This window comes from Spermophilus citellus (assembly GCF_964194105.1).
Source record: "Spermophilus citellus genome assembly, chromosome: 8".
In the NCBI taxonomy this organism is placed as follows: Eukaryota; Metazoa; Chordata; class Mammalia; order Rodentia; family Sciuridae; genus Spermophilus; species Spermophilus citellus.
In genome coordinates this window covers 8,998,338-9,013,791 of record NC_138189.1, presented here as the reverse complement: position 1 = coordinate 9,013,791, position 15,454 = coordinate 8,998,338, and the positions used below count along the sequence as shown (strand labels likewise).

General features: G+C 42.7%; 1 protein-coding gene across 2 annotated transcripts in view; it reads left to right on the top strand.

The window, feature by feature from the left end:
- The window catches only part of RAB28 (RAB28, member RAS oncogene family), an 83,185-nt gene extending 78,173 nt beyond the window's left edge, over positions 1 to 5,012 (top strand). The window contains exons 7-8 of one of the 2 annotated variants that reach the window (XM_081304720.1): positions 2,792 to 2,885; positions 4,079 to 5,012. In XM_081304720.1, the coding sequence (XP_081160846.1) occupies positions 2,792 to 2,881 (90 nt within the window). In that variant the 3' untranslated portion in view covers positions 2,882 to 2,885; positions 4,079 to 5,012. The remainder of the gene's footprint in view (positions 1 to 2,791; positions 2,886 to 4,078) is intronic. The other variant, XM_081304722.1, reaches the window with a different exon arrangement.
- The last annotated feature ends 10,442 nt before the right edge of the window (positions 5,013 to 15,454 follow it).

Here is a 15,454-nt window from a genome sequence, read left to right as displayed (position 1 = left end):
TCTTCATTAACATCTTAGCGAGTAGCTGTGTAACACTAACGCCCACTGAAGGCCTGGTCCTAAGACTTCCCTGCTTTTTCACTTACCTGAATATCAACCTTCTTTAAGTAGCCCTGGGAAAACTTCGATTCTTCTTATCCAAATGTTAATCTTTTTATCATTTTCTCCAGTGTTTTTGAGGACTGCACCAGAAATCCCTTTTCTAAGTACCTCTTGTCTTCCTTAAAAAACACAGTTACTCATTTTGTACATACCCCTGTATTGAACTTTGCTTAATGGATTTCCCCATCATATCCTATTTTTATTTTTCCTATTCACCTTTTAAATTTATTTTTAAATAAAATTTCAAGACTATCTGGGATTTTAGACACCACATGGATAAACTTTGTGTTTTATAAATTAGTTGTTTGTGAGGACTAAAGAGATGAAATAACTTACCCAAAGTTATGAATGTTACTGATAGCATAAAATGGCCCATTACACAGAAGAACAATAGTAACTTTTATTTTAGTTTCTATTCTGTGCAAAGTACTATGCTATTAACATGCTGTGTCCATGCTGCATATGATAATCTGTAATCTTGCTATACTTTGTATATCAACCAGATTACTCTTTAATAGTTTACACATCTGTTTTTTTTTTTTTTGTCCTAGTCTTACACATCTCAAAAACAGAGATCACACACTATTTATCTAAATGTTCACAACACCTAGAATAGAGATAGTAATAAATATTGCTCCATATTCTGGGTATGACAAACCATGTCTTTTACTGAGGTAGATACTATCTAGATTAAGGCACAATTATACAGTTAACTAAATTTATCTTTAGTGCCTTCCTATGAATCCATCTATCATCTTTATACCTTTTAGCCCAGCCTTAGGCTGCTGCTTGTGTAGGCTCTGGATCTCTACCACTTCCCTTTCCAGTATCCACTTGCAAATGCTCTTTGAAGGTCAGAGTTAAGTAAGCTCCTGATCACCCTCAGGCTCCTTTCCTCCTAAAGCCACTTATTTTTACTCCATTGGCCAATAGCTGAGAATAATTAAAGTGTACTTTCTGACTCTAAAAATAAAGGTCAGTGTTTTGTAGATCATATTTTCTCTGAGAAAAAATCAATAAATGACTTATAAACAAGCCAGCTGCTGTGAAACCACCTACCATGAAGTTTATGACATGGAAATTAATTTTTCTAATCATAGAAAGCTAAGTTTTGAATCTGTAGCCTTCATTATGGCTTACAGTTTAGAAACATCATACAAAGATTTTTGTCATAGAGTCAAGACCCCTAAGAAAGATGCTGCCTTGCCTTGTTAATTCTTCTTTAATTTTATAAGATGGATGAGGAAAACCAAAGTCATTTATGTTAGTCAGGTACTCTGATCAAAATGTCTGGAGCATAGTTCAGTAAGCTGGTTGTTTATAGGATAGGCATAAATCAACATTTGTTGGATTGATGAGATGCTTACTGATTAGAAATTCCCTTTTCTTCACTGTAATTCATAGTTTGACATTCAGCAGTCAGGTTTAGGGAGGCCAGGTGGTGGTGCTCAACAGTTTACTGAGGACCCCTCCTCAGCCCTCATCTGGTGGTTAGGAGTGCTTCTGTCCATAGTTGAGTGCCTAGTAAATCATGAATCTTGTCCAGAAGTTAATACTGTTTGCTAGAGAACTTAAGTAGAACTGACCTAAGGTAATGCATACATATATATGCCTTAGCATCCTATTAATTTACTCTCAATTGTTCACCTGATCTTTATTCATACACGTCTTCACAAACAGCAGCCCATATCAAGATGCGTTTCGGTTTGTGTTATTATATTTATAGATTCTAGTGCAAAGGAAAGATTTTCTGAAATAAAATATTGTGGTCATACAGAAAAGCAAGGATAGCTTCAAGTCTAAAAATAATGGGGAGCTTGTTATCTCTGTCATGCATGTTGTTTCATCCTAAGGGCTGAAGCAGTTAAAAAACATTATAGTGTATTTTATTATTTTTACTTAGCAAAACTCTTAGATGTTTGAAAACAATAGCTATAGCATCTTAATATGGGCTGCTATTTGTGAAGACAATACATATTCTATATATTTTTTTACATGTCTCACAATTGTTATTTCTGAACATCAGTTTGGAAGCACAAAGGTCAGGGTTAGGAGGGGTGGAGGAGTAATTTCAAAAGGAAATTTTGGACAAGTAACAAATATTATTAAATGTAAAAGTCGCCTCTAATTTCTTCATTCCGTGCCCTGCATTGAAAGATGCTTAATTACTCTCCCTTTGTGTTCTTACAGCATAGGTCCACTAGCAAAGCATTTGGGTTGTATGACAAATAGTTGTGTAATTTACCCCTGTGTTCCCAGCAGAGAGTAACTGGCACATAAGATCCTCAGCAATGTGTGTCCAAGGAAATGGAATTAATTCTCTTACTGTACTTTAGTGTAGAAAAGTCCTCTGATATACTGGGCATTATATATGTTATATATGATTGTGGGGTAAAAAATAGAACTTACATGTCTGGGAAGTTCAATGTACATATCTATTTCAATATTTAAATAGAATTATAAAGAGTATTGTTTATTGGGTCTCTGTTCCTATTGTTTTTTTTGTTTGCATGCTTCTGATGTTTCTTTTGTGACATGTTTAAATTTATATGTTAATCTTCTTTTTCTACTTTGGTGTTTCCTTCTGTTTTCAGTCATTGAACATACTTTTCATTCTCTCTCTCTCTCCCTCTCTCTCTCTTTTTTATTCTTTCTCCTTCATCTTGTTTATATTGTACGGAATTGACAGCATATTGTCAGGGCAGAAATAGTGAAGTATCCGGAAGAAGATAATCAACATACCAGCTCTTCTCAGAGTAGAATCTGTTCAGTACAGTAGTCAGGTATTAATGGATAAATTATTGGAATTTGGGGAGGTGGGAGGGGATGACCAGTGAATGCTATCTTGTTCTTTATTCCTTATGAATAGGGAAATTCAGATGATTATTGTACATTTTTGTAAATTAATATTGCATAAGTCCTGTTTTAGAACTTTGAAAAATTGATTTTTTTGTCAAAAGACTTAAAAATTAAACAAGAAATTGAGAACAAATTAAAATAACATTTCAGTTACTTTCAAACATGTTTGTCTTCATGGTTGTGTTTATTACACATGTAGTGAAGTGGAGAGTGGAGGCAGCTCTTTTCTTATTCATTCCTGACATAGCTGGGAATTGAAAGAGTATTTTCAAATTTGCCTTGAATTGGCCTTTTTTGTCTGCTTCTATGTGCAGACTTAAAGAGTTGAAATCAGTAAAGGATTTGTTTTAATTTAAATTATTACTTAGAGATAAATATTAGGGCATTTTGATAAATTCATTGTTTCAGATGTTTCTTTACATATGGGTTAGTGGAAAGAAGAGAAGAATTAAAAGTATCTTTTAGATTGAATTATTTTAAAAACATGAACATGAAGTCATTTTTTAAATTCCTCATTATACCTTATTTTTATTCACAATCCAATAGTGAGTTATTTGGCAGTAAGTTAGGGATTTAGGAGGCAAGTGTTTAAAACTAGAAAAGTTTTTAAAACTTGGTTTCCCAGAACATTTCTGCCTTCTTCCTCAGTCCTCTACAGCATACCTCTCCTGACACACAGACCTCTGTAAACATTCTAAGAGGAGGTATGGCTGAGTATCCTGGTTATGGAAATATTTAATAGATGGTAAAAAATCATGAATTAAAGTATGTGTAAATGATTTATGATTTATCTTGATTCTTTTAAATTATGATCAGGGTTTAATTTTCATGTTGACCTGTCACATTTTTATGAGACTGTGAAAACTGCAAATTAATGTTATAAAACCAGAAAAGACTCAATAACTGAGTTGCCATTGCCTTTTTTTAAAAAAAGAAACAGACAAACAAGAAAACCAAAAACACAGCTGTTCATTAGTTCTGACTGATTCTTTCAATATCAACTCCTGCTTCTTTTATGATGTTTATCATCAGGGGTTCACCAAAGTTCAGAAAATAAAAATATACTGTAAGGAGCTCTTTCTGATGTACCGATAATAACTCTTTTCTCTTATGACAGAGGGTGGTGAAGGCAGATATTGTAAACTACAGCCAGGATTCCATGTCAAGAACTGTTCACCCGCCGCCCCGGAGCTCCATGTGTGCAGTGCAGTGAGCGTGTTTTCCTCCTGGGTTGGAGCGCTGGCCACCCTGGGCCATCTAGGAGCTTGTTTATCAGTGACCATCTCTGTAGTTCAGTTCCCACTCTCCTCCCATCGCTTCATCACTAAGTGCTGCCTCTCAGCCACAGGCAGTGCCTTGACTGGAAGGAGTTCAACTTCGGGACCACACACTTTGAAATCAAAACGGAAAGCCCACTCTGGAATTGGACTGCTTCATTGAAAGGAATGATGTTGGTTCCTTATATCCTCACTTCTTTTTTTTTTTCCCAACGTGAAATTTTTTAACCAAATGTGAAAACCATCCAAGTCTTGATCATCAGCCAGAATTTTGCCACAACACAGTTTCATTCTCTTATCTGAACTCACATATGTCATAGTATACTTCAGAGTGCAAATACTGAAACAAGTCACATATTTTACCTGCACTTACTTAAGAAGGCATTCTTTTGCTATCTGTTTTAAGTGAAAACATATAAAGCTGTACCTAACTGAAAATGCTTGAAATAAGGCTGTAATAGAAATATTTTTTCATTTTTTAAAAAGGGGCCTAAATTGTTTATACTATAGTTTGTAACTCACAAAGTAGTGAGTATTTGATATTGTATTTTTATTACTGTATCATGGTCATTATGTATTGTATTATGCTCAGCTTAGATGGCTTTATGAATTTTAATAAGTGTTCAGCTGATGCTCCACATGGAATTTTCCCTAAAACTGTATTAGAGTACTCCAGAATGAGTTATAACATCCTGTTAGATCATTGTGGATCAGACTGTACCTGATGTTCAGATGTTTTTCTCTCACAAATAAATTTATTTAAATTAAATTTTTAAAAAATTTCTTTCAGCCATCTTTCTTTTTATTATAGAAAAATTATAATTGAATACATGGTCAGTGATCCTCTGAAGTTCAGTATATAGCCAGTGACTTGGAGTTGTTAGGTTATTTTGTTGGATTCATTAAAGTCTGAATTCCACAGCTTGGCTTTTCAGAAGCTCTGTGACAGCCGCATCCTACCTTTCTATCTTTTCTCGGCTACTCTTAGACCTTTGTGCAAGAGCACTGCGAACTCATTTCTGTCTGCTTTGTGTTTCCTCTTGTTGCGCCCCCATTGTCTCTTTCCTGCCACAAGACGTTGGGCACCATGAAGGCAGTTTTCTTTGTCTTGATCGTAGATGTGTTTTGTGTTCAGATATGGTGCCTGGCATGATGGGTACCCTGTATTTGCTACAGTGAAACAGGAATGGATCCCACTCCTGTACAAAGCTAGCTGACGGCTCCATGTTACTCCCTCTTAGAAGGCGCCCACCACCCTTGCTGCATTAAACCAGAGCTATTCGTATCCCTCTCTTACTGTTTCGTAAGTCTGAGCTAATTGAAGGGCAGTTCTGTGTTTCTTCTCTCTTGTGTCCCTAACAGTGCCTAGCAGGGTGCCTTTCTCATAGGAAAGTTGCCATAGTGTGTGCAGAAGTTTTGGACATTTGATTTTGGAGCTGTGAGGGATTTTATAAAACTTCTTTCACATCCTTGTGTAGCTAAGAAGACAAAATAAGTAACTTGCCAGAGGTTATGGAAGCTCAGTGCTAGACTGGGTAGATCATCTATCTCTAGAAAAGAAATTAAGTTTAAAAATTTAAATTAAAGATGACTTAAACATTTTGACTGTACTCATTAGGTACTAGATCTAACTTCCTTATTTGGATTTCTGTATCTTTTATAATAATTTAGCACCCTTTTAAGCCCTTTACACAGTTCGGTTTATCCTTCCTTTCAACATCTTCCTAACGTATGCAAACCAGGGCCTTTAGGAGAATATAAAGTTGAATAAGTGAGATGTTAACCTTCATAGGCTTTACAGTCTTGTAGGAGACATGTTTATTGTTGTTGCTGCTATTTTAAATGCCGTGGTTGATTGAAGCCCACTACTGAACTAACTTGTCCAAGGTTTTATATTTAGTAAGGAATGGGACCAAGTTCCTTTTGGTTATTCTGTGTTGTGTATATCTGTGTGAAAACTTAAGGACTTTGAAAAGCTTCCCTCTCCTGACCCAGGACAGCTACTGCAGTACTATAAGGTGTGACTTTATACGTACATACGATTGTACAAGCTCAGTGCTGCTGGTCTATGATGAGAACAGAATTCTTCAGTTGTGTATTTTATAAAGTTTGAGCACTGAAAGGGACTGAGTGAGGGCAGGGGAAAAATGGCCTCTGTGGACTTTTCTAGAGTGGCCAGTTCTGGACGTTTCTAGCACTTGTCACATGAATAGTTTTACTTTCACACCAATCAATGAGAAAGGAATCATTGGCCCCTCTCTCCGAGGGAACTGAAGCTGAGGATAAGTGAGGAGACAGTTAAGAGCCCTCCTTGAGTCAGTGGTGAAGCCAGGAGTTGCCCCAAATGCTTCTGAGGTATAATGGAAGAAACTGGGACCTGTTTCTATCTGCTCTCCAGATGCCCTGCTCCACTGACGTCCTTCCTGGGCATTGAACAGGTCTGGTTTATGGTTCTCTGGCGAATTGGCCATGGGCCTGTATTTGTCCACCTGTGCTCTCACGCTGACCACCTCGACCTGCAGTGTGTGCCCAAAGGAGCTGGTGATAATTTTCCCCTTGAAGTCAGAAATTGAACCCCTTCCCTGTTCCCGCCTTGGGTTCCTCAGCTAAGTGTGGCCAGTCGCTGAGAGCCTTTTGGGCTAAGGCAAGCAGGCATAATGAACACACAGAAACAGCAGGCAGAGAAAGCCTATTTCTAAATTCCATATTACAATTTTCCCCGTACCTCGGGTTTTATTTTTGAAACAAAAAGTAGAATTCGTGCTTGTTTTACTTCAACTGTTACCTCTCCTGCCTACAGTTTTTAATTTAAAAAATTACAAGTCTCCCCATGATTACTTTGTAGTTTGAGGCACTTTGTCTCCTGAAGACACATGCTATAAAGTTTCAAACACATTGTGGTTACTTCTGCTGCTTATTGAGCTTTTGGAAAACACAAAAGTCTTCCACCCAAGTTTGGATGCTGCCTTTCAAGTTCACCCTCTTATGTGTGGCAGACCGCTCTGGAGTGGTTTTCGGAGTGGCCCAAGAGCTCCTGTGACTGCTTCATTATTCCAGGAGGAGGTAGGCCAGGCCCTTTACAGTTGATTACTGAAACAAGCAGAGGAGCATAATAATTGTGTACCTTTTGAAAACAGAGAAGTTTGGGGCCATAACCCACACTGGTGGTGGCTGAGATGCTGGGTGTCCTGTGCACTTGGGAGATTGAAAGGAACCTGAGAGGCAGGCATCCGCTGCTTCCTGGTGCCCATGTCACCACTCCTTCCAACATCATTTTCCCGAATTGTTGGTGGAGCCCTCCTTCTCCATTTTGGCCACTCGTTGCTCTGAGAGTGGATCCTTACTCGTTTCAGCATATTAGGTGATATTCTCCCCTCACCTGAGTGGTTGGCCCAGAGTTGAGCTGATCAGTCTATCAGAGCTAATGAAACCGGAGGAGAAATTTGCTGAGGTTTCTGAAACAGAAAAGGAAAAAGCTTTTCTCACAGAAGTTTCCAGAACACTATACCCACTGGACTAGAATAAAAAGACATGTAGCTCTGAGCAATGTTGGCAGCCAATGTGAGGCTGCAGAGAGAGAGCCTCCCCAAGGACAGGGCTGATGCCAAGGCATGGGGGTCAAGAGTCCAAATCCCTGCCATGTGCTTGAGCCCTGGATCATGCCATACCTGGATATGTTGATTTTCTCTTGTCATTTCAGTGTCTCTAGTTTTTGATTACTTCTTGCACAAGCAACTATGACATACTGGGGTCTTTGACATCAAAGACAGATTAACATGATATGTTTTGCCCCTTCAGAACTTAGTCGTAGGCACATGCAGAACTCACCAAAATGTAATAAGACTGTTAAGTGCTTCAATAAAAAATAATATATGGGGCTGAGGTTGTGGCTCAAGTGGTAGAGTGCTCACCTAGCATGTGGGAGGCACTGGGTTTGATCCTCAGCACCACATAAAAATAAAATATTGTATCCACCTAAAACTAAAAAATATTTAAAAAAACCAATAATATATAAGATGCAGCTTAGCAATAAGGGTAGAAAAAAGCAGGTATGTCTGATAGGAGGAAACAAGGCCAATAGGATATCATAATAACCTTCAAAAGCTCATGTAGCCTTATGCTACATAAGGTGAAGACGGTTCTCCTCTGAGTAGGTTGTGTGTGTGAGTCACCTGGGATCTTGATTGGGTAGGTCTGCAGTGGGCTTGAGGTTCTGCATTTGTAATGAGTTCCCAAGGATGCTGGTGCAGCTGGGTTTTGGACTGCATCCTGGATTGCAAAGGATTAGGCCAGGCCTACAGTATTTTTTGCCTTATGGATGTTCCTCTTTAAAGAAATAAGGTGCATTCTGATTACAGTGAGGGGACTCAATGTCTTATGAAACAGTTGAAGGAAGACTTCACACTAAATTAATGTGGAAAAGAGAAGGGCTCAGAGAGACTCTGAAGGTTGAATTCAAATAGGTCAGACAGTGTGCTTTAGGGCAAGGCTGTATCTGTGCTATAGGACCTGTGGTACCCAGAAATAAGATAAGTAGGGAGAAGCTATGAAGATTTCTATCCGGCTTAACAAAGAACCTTGCAAACATTTTCTCCCCAAAGATGGAAAGGATTCCTTTTGAAGCATTGTATCATATTGCAGGGTTGTGGACTCATATGCCTTCAGAGGTTATCCATGTAATCACAGGAATAAAAAGCAGGTAAGTGTGTAAGACAGTAGGGAGTAGTGGTAACTGATGACCAGTTAGAGGGCATATGCCCTGTCTAATCCAGCTTTTCAAGTTCTGTTGGCCAGCTTCCTCTGTGTGGCCAGGGCCACTCTTACCCCATTCAGAATCTTCATGCCTGTTAGAAAATGGGTTTCTTTCTCAAGTCACTTTCTTGCCTGTTTTCAAACATTGTCTTACCATTTTTGTTAGAACAAGGCATTTCTCTGTTCTAGAGAACATGCTACATCTACAGCAATGGTTTTGTGAATAGCAGCCCCAAGGATGGGCCGGATTCTGCCTTGTGACTGTAAACCTTAGTTTCTGGATATAAAGCTAATGAAATTAGGAGAGAGAATATTATTTGTCAAGCTTTTTCAGAGCAAAATCATGGTGTTCAGGCCACACCCTGGGGACACAGCATGTGCAGACCTGGTGTCTGCCTCAGGAGGCCCCCAGCCTGGAGGAGTAAGCAGAAGAGCCAGGAAGGCCATGGCACCTAAGGTATCAGGAGAGGTTCCATCTGTGGAGAATGTGGCATGCAGGGGTGGTCAGAGCATATTGGGTGGGGAAAGAGGGCTTGCAGGAGAGCCTGGAGGGAGCCCTCCCCCAGAGCACCCTCCCTGCAGGAAGTGAGCCTGTCAGTAGGGCAGGGCCCTCTGGGCTGAGCTCAGAACCATGTCTGGCCCTTCATGACACCAGGTTTCCATTCTGGAGAGCTGGAAACGAGGAAGGGCAGACTACTTGCTTCCAAGTCCTGATCCTGAGTTGTACTGGATGTTCCTGGGCCTCCCACACTGTGGAGGGAAGCGGACTCGGGGCTATGGGTTGGACTGAGGGAGGCACATGTCTTGGGCACTGCCCATGCACATTTAGCCACCCTCACCTTCGCCCTCAGTCCTTAATGAACATGGAACCCACATATTGCACATGGTGGGGACTCCTGGATGCCATGTCTCAGACCCTTTTTTGTTTTCCTTGGCTGCTGCCCTGGTCTCCCAACACCTGGTGGATCGCTCCAACAGCTTACCTCAGAGGCCTCACAAACCGTTGCACACACAGCTGAGAGAATGGGCTTACCTATGGGTTTTAAGTCACTCTCTGGTGCCACACCCCCCAGCGGCCCTCTGTGGCCTTTTCCATCAAAGAAAAGTGAATTCCTCTGTCTGACATGCAGAATCCTCTCACAGCTTTCCCACTCTTCCTTCTAAAACATCTGCTCTTCTTCAACTCTGCAGACCACTGATTTCTAGCAGGTGGGCCCCCACTCTGCACCTTTGCTGGGATTTCCCTTGGAAGAAAGACCCTGAAGAGGACAGTTAGAAAACTTACTTCTCCTGTCTCAAAACCCTAGCCAGGCACAGTGGTCCATATAATATAATACCGTCAGCTTGGGAGCCTGAGGCGGGAAGATCGCAAGTTCAAGGACAACCTGGGCAACTTAGCAAGACCCTATCCCAAAATAAAATAGAAAGGTCTGGGGATGTAGCTCAGTAGTAGAGCACTTGCCAGTATCACCATAAACAAAAATGAAACTGCCTGCATGATCAGTCGGACCTTTTAGACTCAGTTTTCTGATCTGAAAAACCAGAGGTCTGGACCATCATTCACCATCCATCCTAATTCCCAGAGCAGTGCAGGTATCCAGAGCTCTTTCTAAATGTTTTCTCCTTTGATGTATGTGGTAGTCAGCCTCCCAAAGGGCCCCTCCCCTAAGGTTCTCACCTCCTGATAATCGCACCTTGGTGTTACCCCCTGATTAAATCAGAGCTAATTGCGACCCTGGAATACCTCAGCAGGGATGGTGGTGGTGTCAGTGATCTCCAATGCCACCCAAGGCACTGAAGCTCCCTCCTGGGTCCCTTGCATTTCTCTTCCTGGATGAAGCTGGACACCATACTGCAAGAACATTCCAGCAGCAACGTGAGCCTGTGGACAAGACACCCTGCTGACATTCAGTACCAACTTGTGGCCCTTTGGTTCAACCAACTTGGAAACCACCAGTCAGGGCTTTGGGTCATTGTAACCTGGCTTTTTATTTGACTGCAACCTCAGCAATGACCCCAGCTAGAAGTACCCAGCCGAGCTGCCCCCATGTTCCTCACCCACAGAAACTAGGAGTGATAGTGAATTGTTATAGTTATTTTAGGTCCCAAGTCTGGGGGTAATTGACTTCATAGCAATAGAAAACGAATTCAGTGGGTGTTGGTATGATATCTGACAGACTGGCTTAAAGGACATTTTGAGTACATTGTATTTTTCTTAAATTTTGCCAAACCATCCTTCAGAGATACCATGTGGCTTACTGTGCTAATTACAAATGAAAGTGTGCCCTTCGCAGTGACCTTGTAGTTCCCATCAGAAAATGAATTCCACCCCTTCTCATTTCACCCTGGAAATGGTAAACCCCTCTGTAATTTGGGTGTATGTGCTGACCCCTCTCATGCTCTGCACGGTGCAGACAAGGGCTGACTTCCACCATTGGTCACAAGCAGAGTCGCAGCCTGGGCTCAGTCAGAGGTCCATGTCTACAGGAAGTTCTCCTGGTACCTCTATATTGGTCCTACATACTTGCCCTAACATATTCAGTGGCGTCATATTTTTTCTTATCCACATAATAAATACCCTTACACACATTCCATTTAACATTGTCGATTCTAACTTAATTATATCAAGTCCCAGCACATAAGTGGCTTATTAAATCAAAGGCTCACAGGTAAGGACACTCTACTTATTTTTTGCTTCCTTCCTCTAAAGCCTCCCAGGGAGAAGTTGCTAACCCCTCGTGTGCCCCTTTGCTTGTGCATCAAACTGCTTTCCCTCAAAGTACCTTCATGTCACGTTGCTTCCGTAAGCTACCTGACCAGTTTCCCATCAGACCATGAACCCCACGAGGCCAGAACCTGGTGCCTAGCACCAAACATGCACCCGATAAAGTCTTATTGATTGAACGAAAGCGATCCATACTGGAGGTTCATGGACTGTCAAACAGCCATGAGGTGACCCAGGAAGTGCCCTGAAGATTAGGTGGAGGGACCAACCGTCTTTGCTCTCCACTGACCAGCTGAGTGACCTCAGGCAGTTTCCTCCATCTCTGTCCGGCTGTGTTTCTTTTACCCACAGTGAGGGTGTTTGGATGATATTGGTGTTTCACAAACCTGGGTGATTATTGTAATTGCCTGGAAAGCTTAATAAACAATTCTGGGGCTCCAGCCCAGACCCAGGGCCCTGGATTCTCTCTGGCAATCGCTGCACACACTCATCTCCCTGTCTCTCCATTTATTTCCCTTATTTGATAGAAAACACATTACCAGTCATGAACCTCCGTTTGCAAATGTGTAAAATGGGGACAGTGCTGAGAGTTTCCTGGGCTGAGAGGAGGTGCTAAGGACGTGGTGTGGGCGGTGGGGGATAGCACGAAAGCACAACAATTCCAAACAAGGATGGGGACTTTTGGTTTCCAGGGTTGCTTATCTCAGTGTCTCTGGGGGTACAGTTTCGGTAACCCATCGTTCTAGGGAGCTGCTGGGTTTCCCTTTGACCATGGCTAGGTCCTCCCTGCCAGGGCCTTGTCTCTTGCCTCTCCCACTAGCCGCCCACATTCCCTGGACAGTCCCTCATTCGTTGAAATGTGCTTGAAACCCACTCTGACTTGGACATGGAGGCTTGCCTCTTTCCAGCTTCCCAGAGACCTCGGCTCTTGAGCTGACTTAACCATTTCCTCTCTCTCCAGCCCCACTCCTTGTTCTTACTCTGATCCTCAGACTTTCTCAAATTTGTCTTCTCAGTTGGCAGATGGTCCACTGACAGATTGGTCCTCTGCCCTGGGTTGGGTCAGGGGTAGGGACCATGCTGTGAAAGATGCCAGAGAGCTGAGCCATGGGAATGCTGTCTTGTCACTCCTTCCACAACCACAACCCCCTGGGTTTGGTGCGGGATCTGGAGGCCCGCCCTGGAGGTGGGAAATGAGAACTAAGATCTATCGCATAGCTACCTATTGTAGCAGGCGCCATGTTACACACTTCCCGCACGTTTTGCATCAGGAGACCTTTGTTATGCACCTATGCAGCCATGCAGCTGGCACAGGCTACCCATTTAAACCTCTGCCCAGGCCTGCAGTGAGACTGCAGTGAGTTCATCTTTCAGATAGGAAAGCTCAGACTTGGAGGAGCGAACTGCCCTGTCCAGGGTCACACAGTAAGCAAGAAGCCCAACCAGGATTTGAACCCTGCCCCTCCCGACTCCAGAGTCTGTCCTGCCTTAAAGTACTTTTACTTGTTCCAGCTCCATATTTCACGTTGAAATTTCCAGGGAAATACTTGAACTACAATGGGATTTCTTTTTAAGTTTTTGGAGCCAAAATTATTTTAATTTTATGGCTGGGAAAAATGTAAACTTACAGTTTCAGCAGACCAGAGATGATAAAGTATGCATTTGTCAAATAAAATTCTTTGCTGTGATAAAGTAAATCATTCCTTGGCCCTTGTAAAAGATGAGGCCTCACTTGATCTGTTTTCACTTGGGCCTTTGCTAATATTTCTGTTATCTCCTTCAGGGATTACAATGATGAATGCCTTTTATCCGCATCGTTAAGCACCTCGGTGTATGTGTGAACACACAGAGCTTCATAAGTCACAGAAAATGGAACAGCATGGTCTCCTGGAGAGAACCATCTTGAGAGTCTGACGGATTGGGGTTCGTTTGGGCTCTGCCACTCACGGCTAAGCAGCTTGGTCAAACTCCTTAACTTCTCTGGGTCTCAGTTTCCTCATGTGCAAAACACATATGCTCCTCATCTCATTGGGTGATTTTAAGGATGGGATGAGGTGGCATATGATAGCATCTGCATTACCCAACTCCTGGCATGAAGGGGGTGGATATGAAATGCCATGATTATCACTCAAGCAGCTCTCGGGGTAACTAGGTATTTAATGACAATTAAAGTCATTTGGGCAGCCAGATGGAGTCTAGGCGTTACTGTCTGGCGGGCCCCAGATGCTGATGTATTTAAAGCCCTGTTGGAACTAGCTCAGGCAGTAAGCAGGTAAATCTCATTCGCGGGTATACCTGCTGCCACCCTTTTGGCTGCAAGTAACAGAATATTCAAAAAAATTAACATGTCTTAAATAATCTAAGAATACGAATCACCTCTCACAAGAAGCATTCTCAGGGTAAAGTGACTCTTGGGTTGCTTAAGTAAGTTGCCCCAAGATACCATCAAGTTTCCAGAGTTTTTGCCTTTTTCTCTGGTATTGTCAGCCTATGGCTGTTAGGTTGGTTCCCTCATGGCCCCAAGATGGCTGCAGTAACTCCAGGCATCATGTATGTTCATCATAAAATTAAAAGATTAGAAAATGGGAGGACTAGGACAGGAGCAGATAATCGATCTCACCTGAGACCCTCCACTCCTGGAGAGGAGGGGACCCTGTGCTGCTGAAAGATGCCATCTGGTTGACCAGCCTCAGATTTGGAGCACCTGTGAAGGATATATGGGAAATGCTGCTCCCTGGGCTGAACTTCAGACCCACAGTCTGTGAGTCCCGGGGGGTTTGCACTTTGACAAACTCCCTAGAGGAGTCTCTTGCTCACTGACGACTGAAAGTGACTTACTGCCAACAGGTTTCACTGTCGGACATCCGTCCCAAGGGTTCTGCAAGTGACAAGTTCCTCTGTCCCCTAGAAGTTAAGAGGTCTGGTTAGGTCTCAGGCAGAAGAACACCCCTGTGTCTGGAAGATTCCTCCAAATGCACATTGAGACGTAATGGCCGTTGTGCCAGTGTGCAGAGCTGGAACCTCTCCAAGGTGATCAGATTCTGCAGGGATTGATGTCATCATCTCAGCAGGAGGTTCCTGAAGAAAAAACCCTGTCCTCTCTGGTCTGCACACTCACCAGTCCGACCCTCTTCTAGGGGGGTGGTGTTGCACAAAGGCCCTTGCAGGACTCTGGCACTCTGCTCTTGGACTCCCCAGCCTGCAAGAGCCACTGGCAAAGAAACATCTATTCTTTGTAAATCCCCAGTCCTTGGTCATCTGTTTGAGCAGCACAAACAGGTGACCTCCAGTTCCACCGCCAGGAATTGCTCCACTTGGGCGAATGTCCCCGAGCCTCGGTTTTCTCATCCACACGAGAGAGAGCAGTGCCCATCCCCTGGAGACCCAGAACATACACAGTCGGCAGGCGAGGGCACAGTGCCTGCCAGTTAACTGCCCTGGGGCCAGACTTTCCTAGACCAGAACACGTAACCAGGCCCTGGGATCCCGTTGGCCGGTCTGACCTGGTTGTGACGTAAATACTTGGTATTTTTACCTGACAGTAAAATTCCTCCGTGGTGTTTGGACATGAGCCAGTGCTTGGAGATGTTCAGTGAGGGACACAGGCAGGGCCAGATGGGAGGCTTCCTGTCTCCATTTGGGAAAGAGGGAGGTGAGTTAGGGCCAAATTCTAGGGTGCACAGAGCCTGCAGACCCCATGCCTAACTGCTTAATGGACACTCTGGGCCAGGCCCGCTTC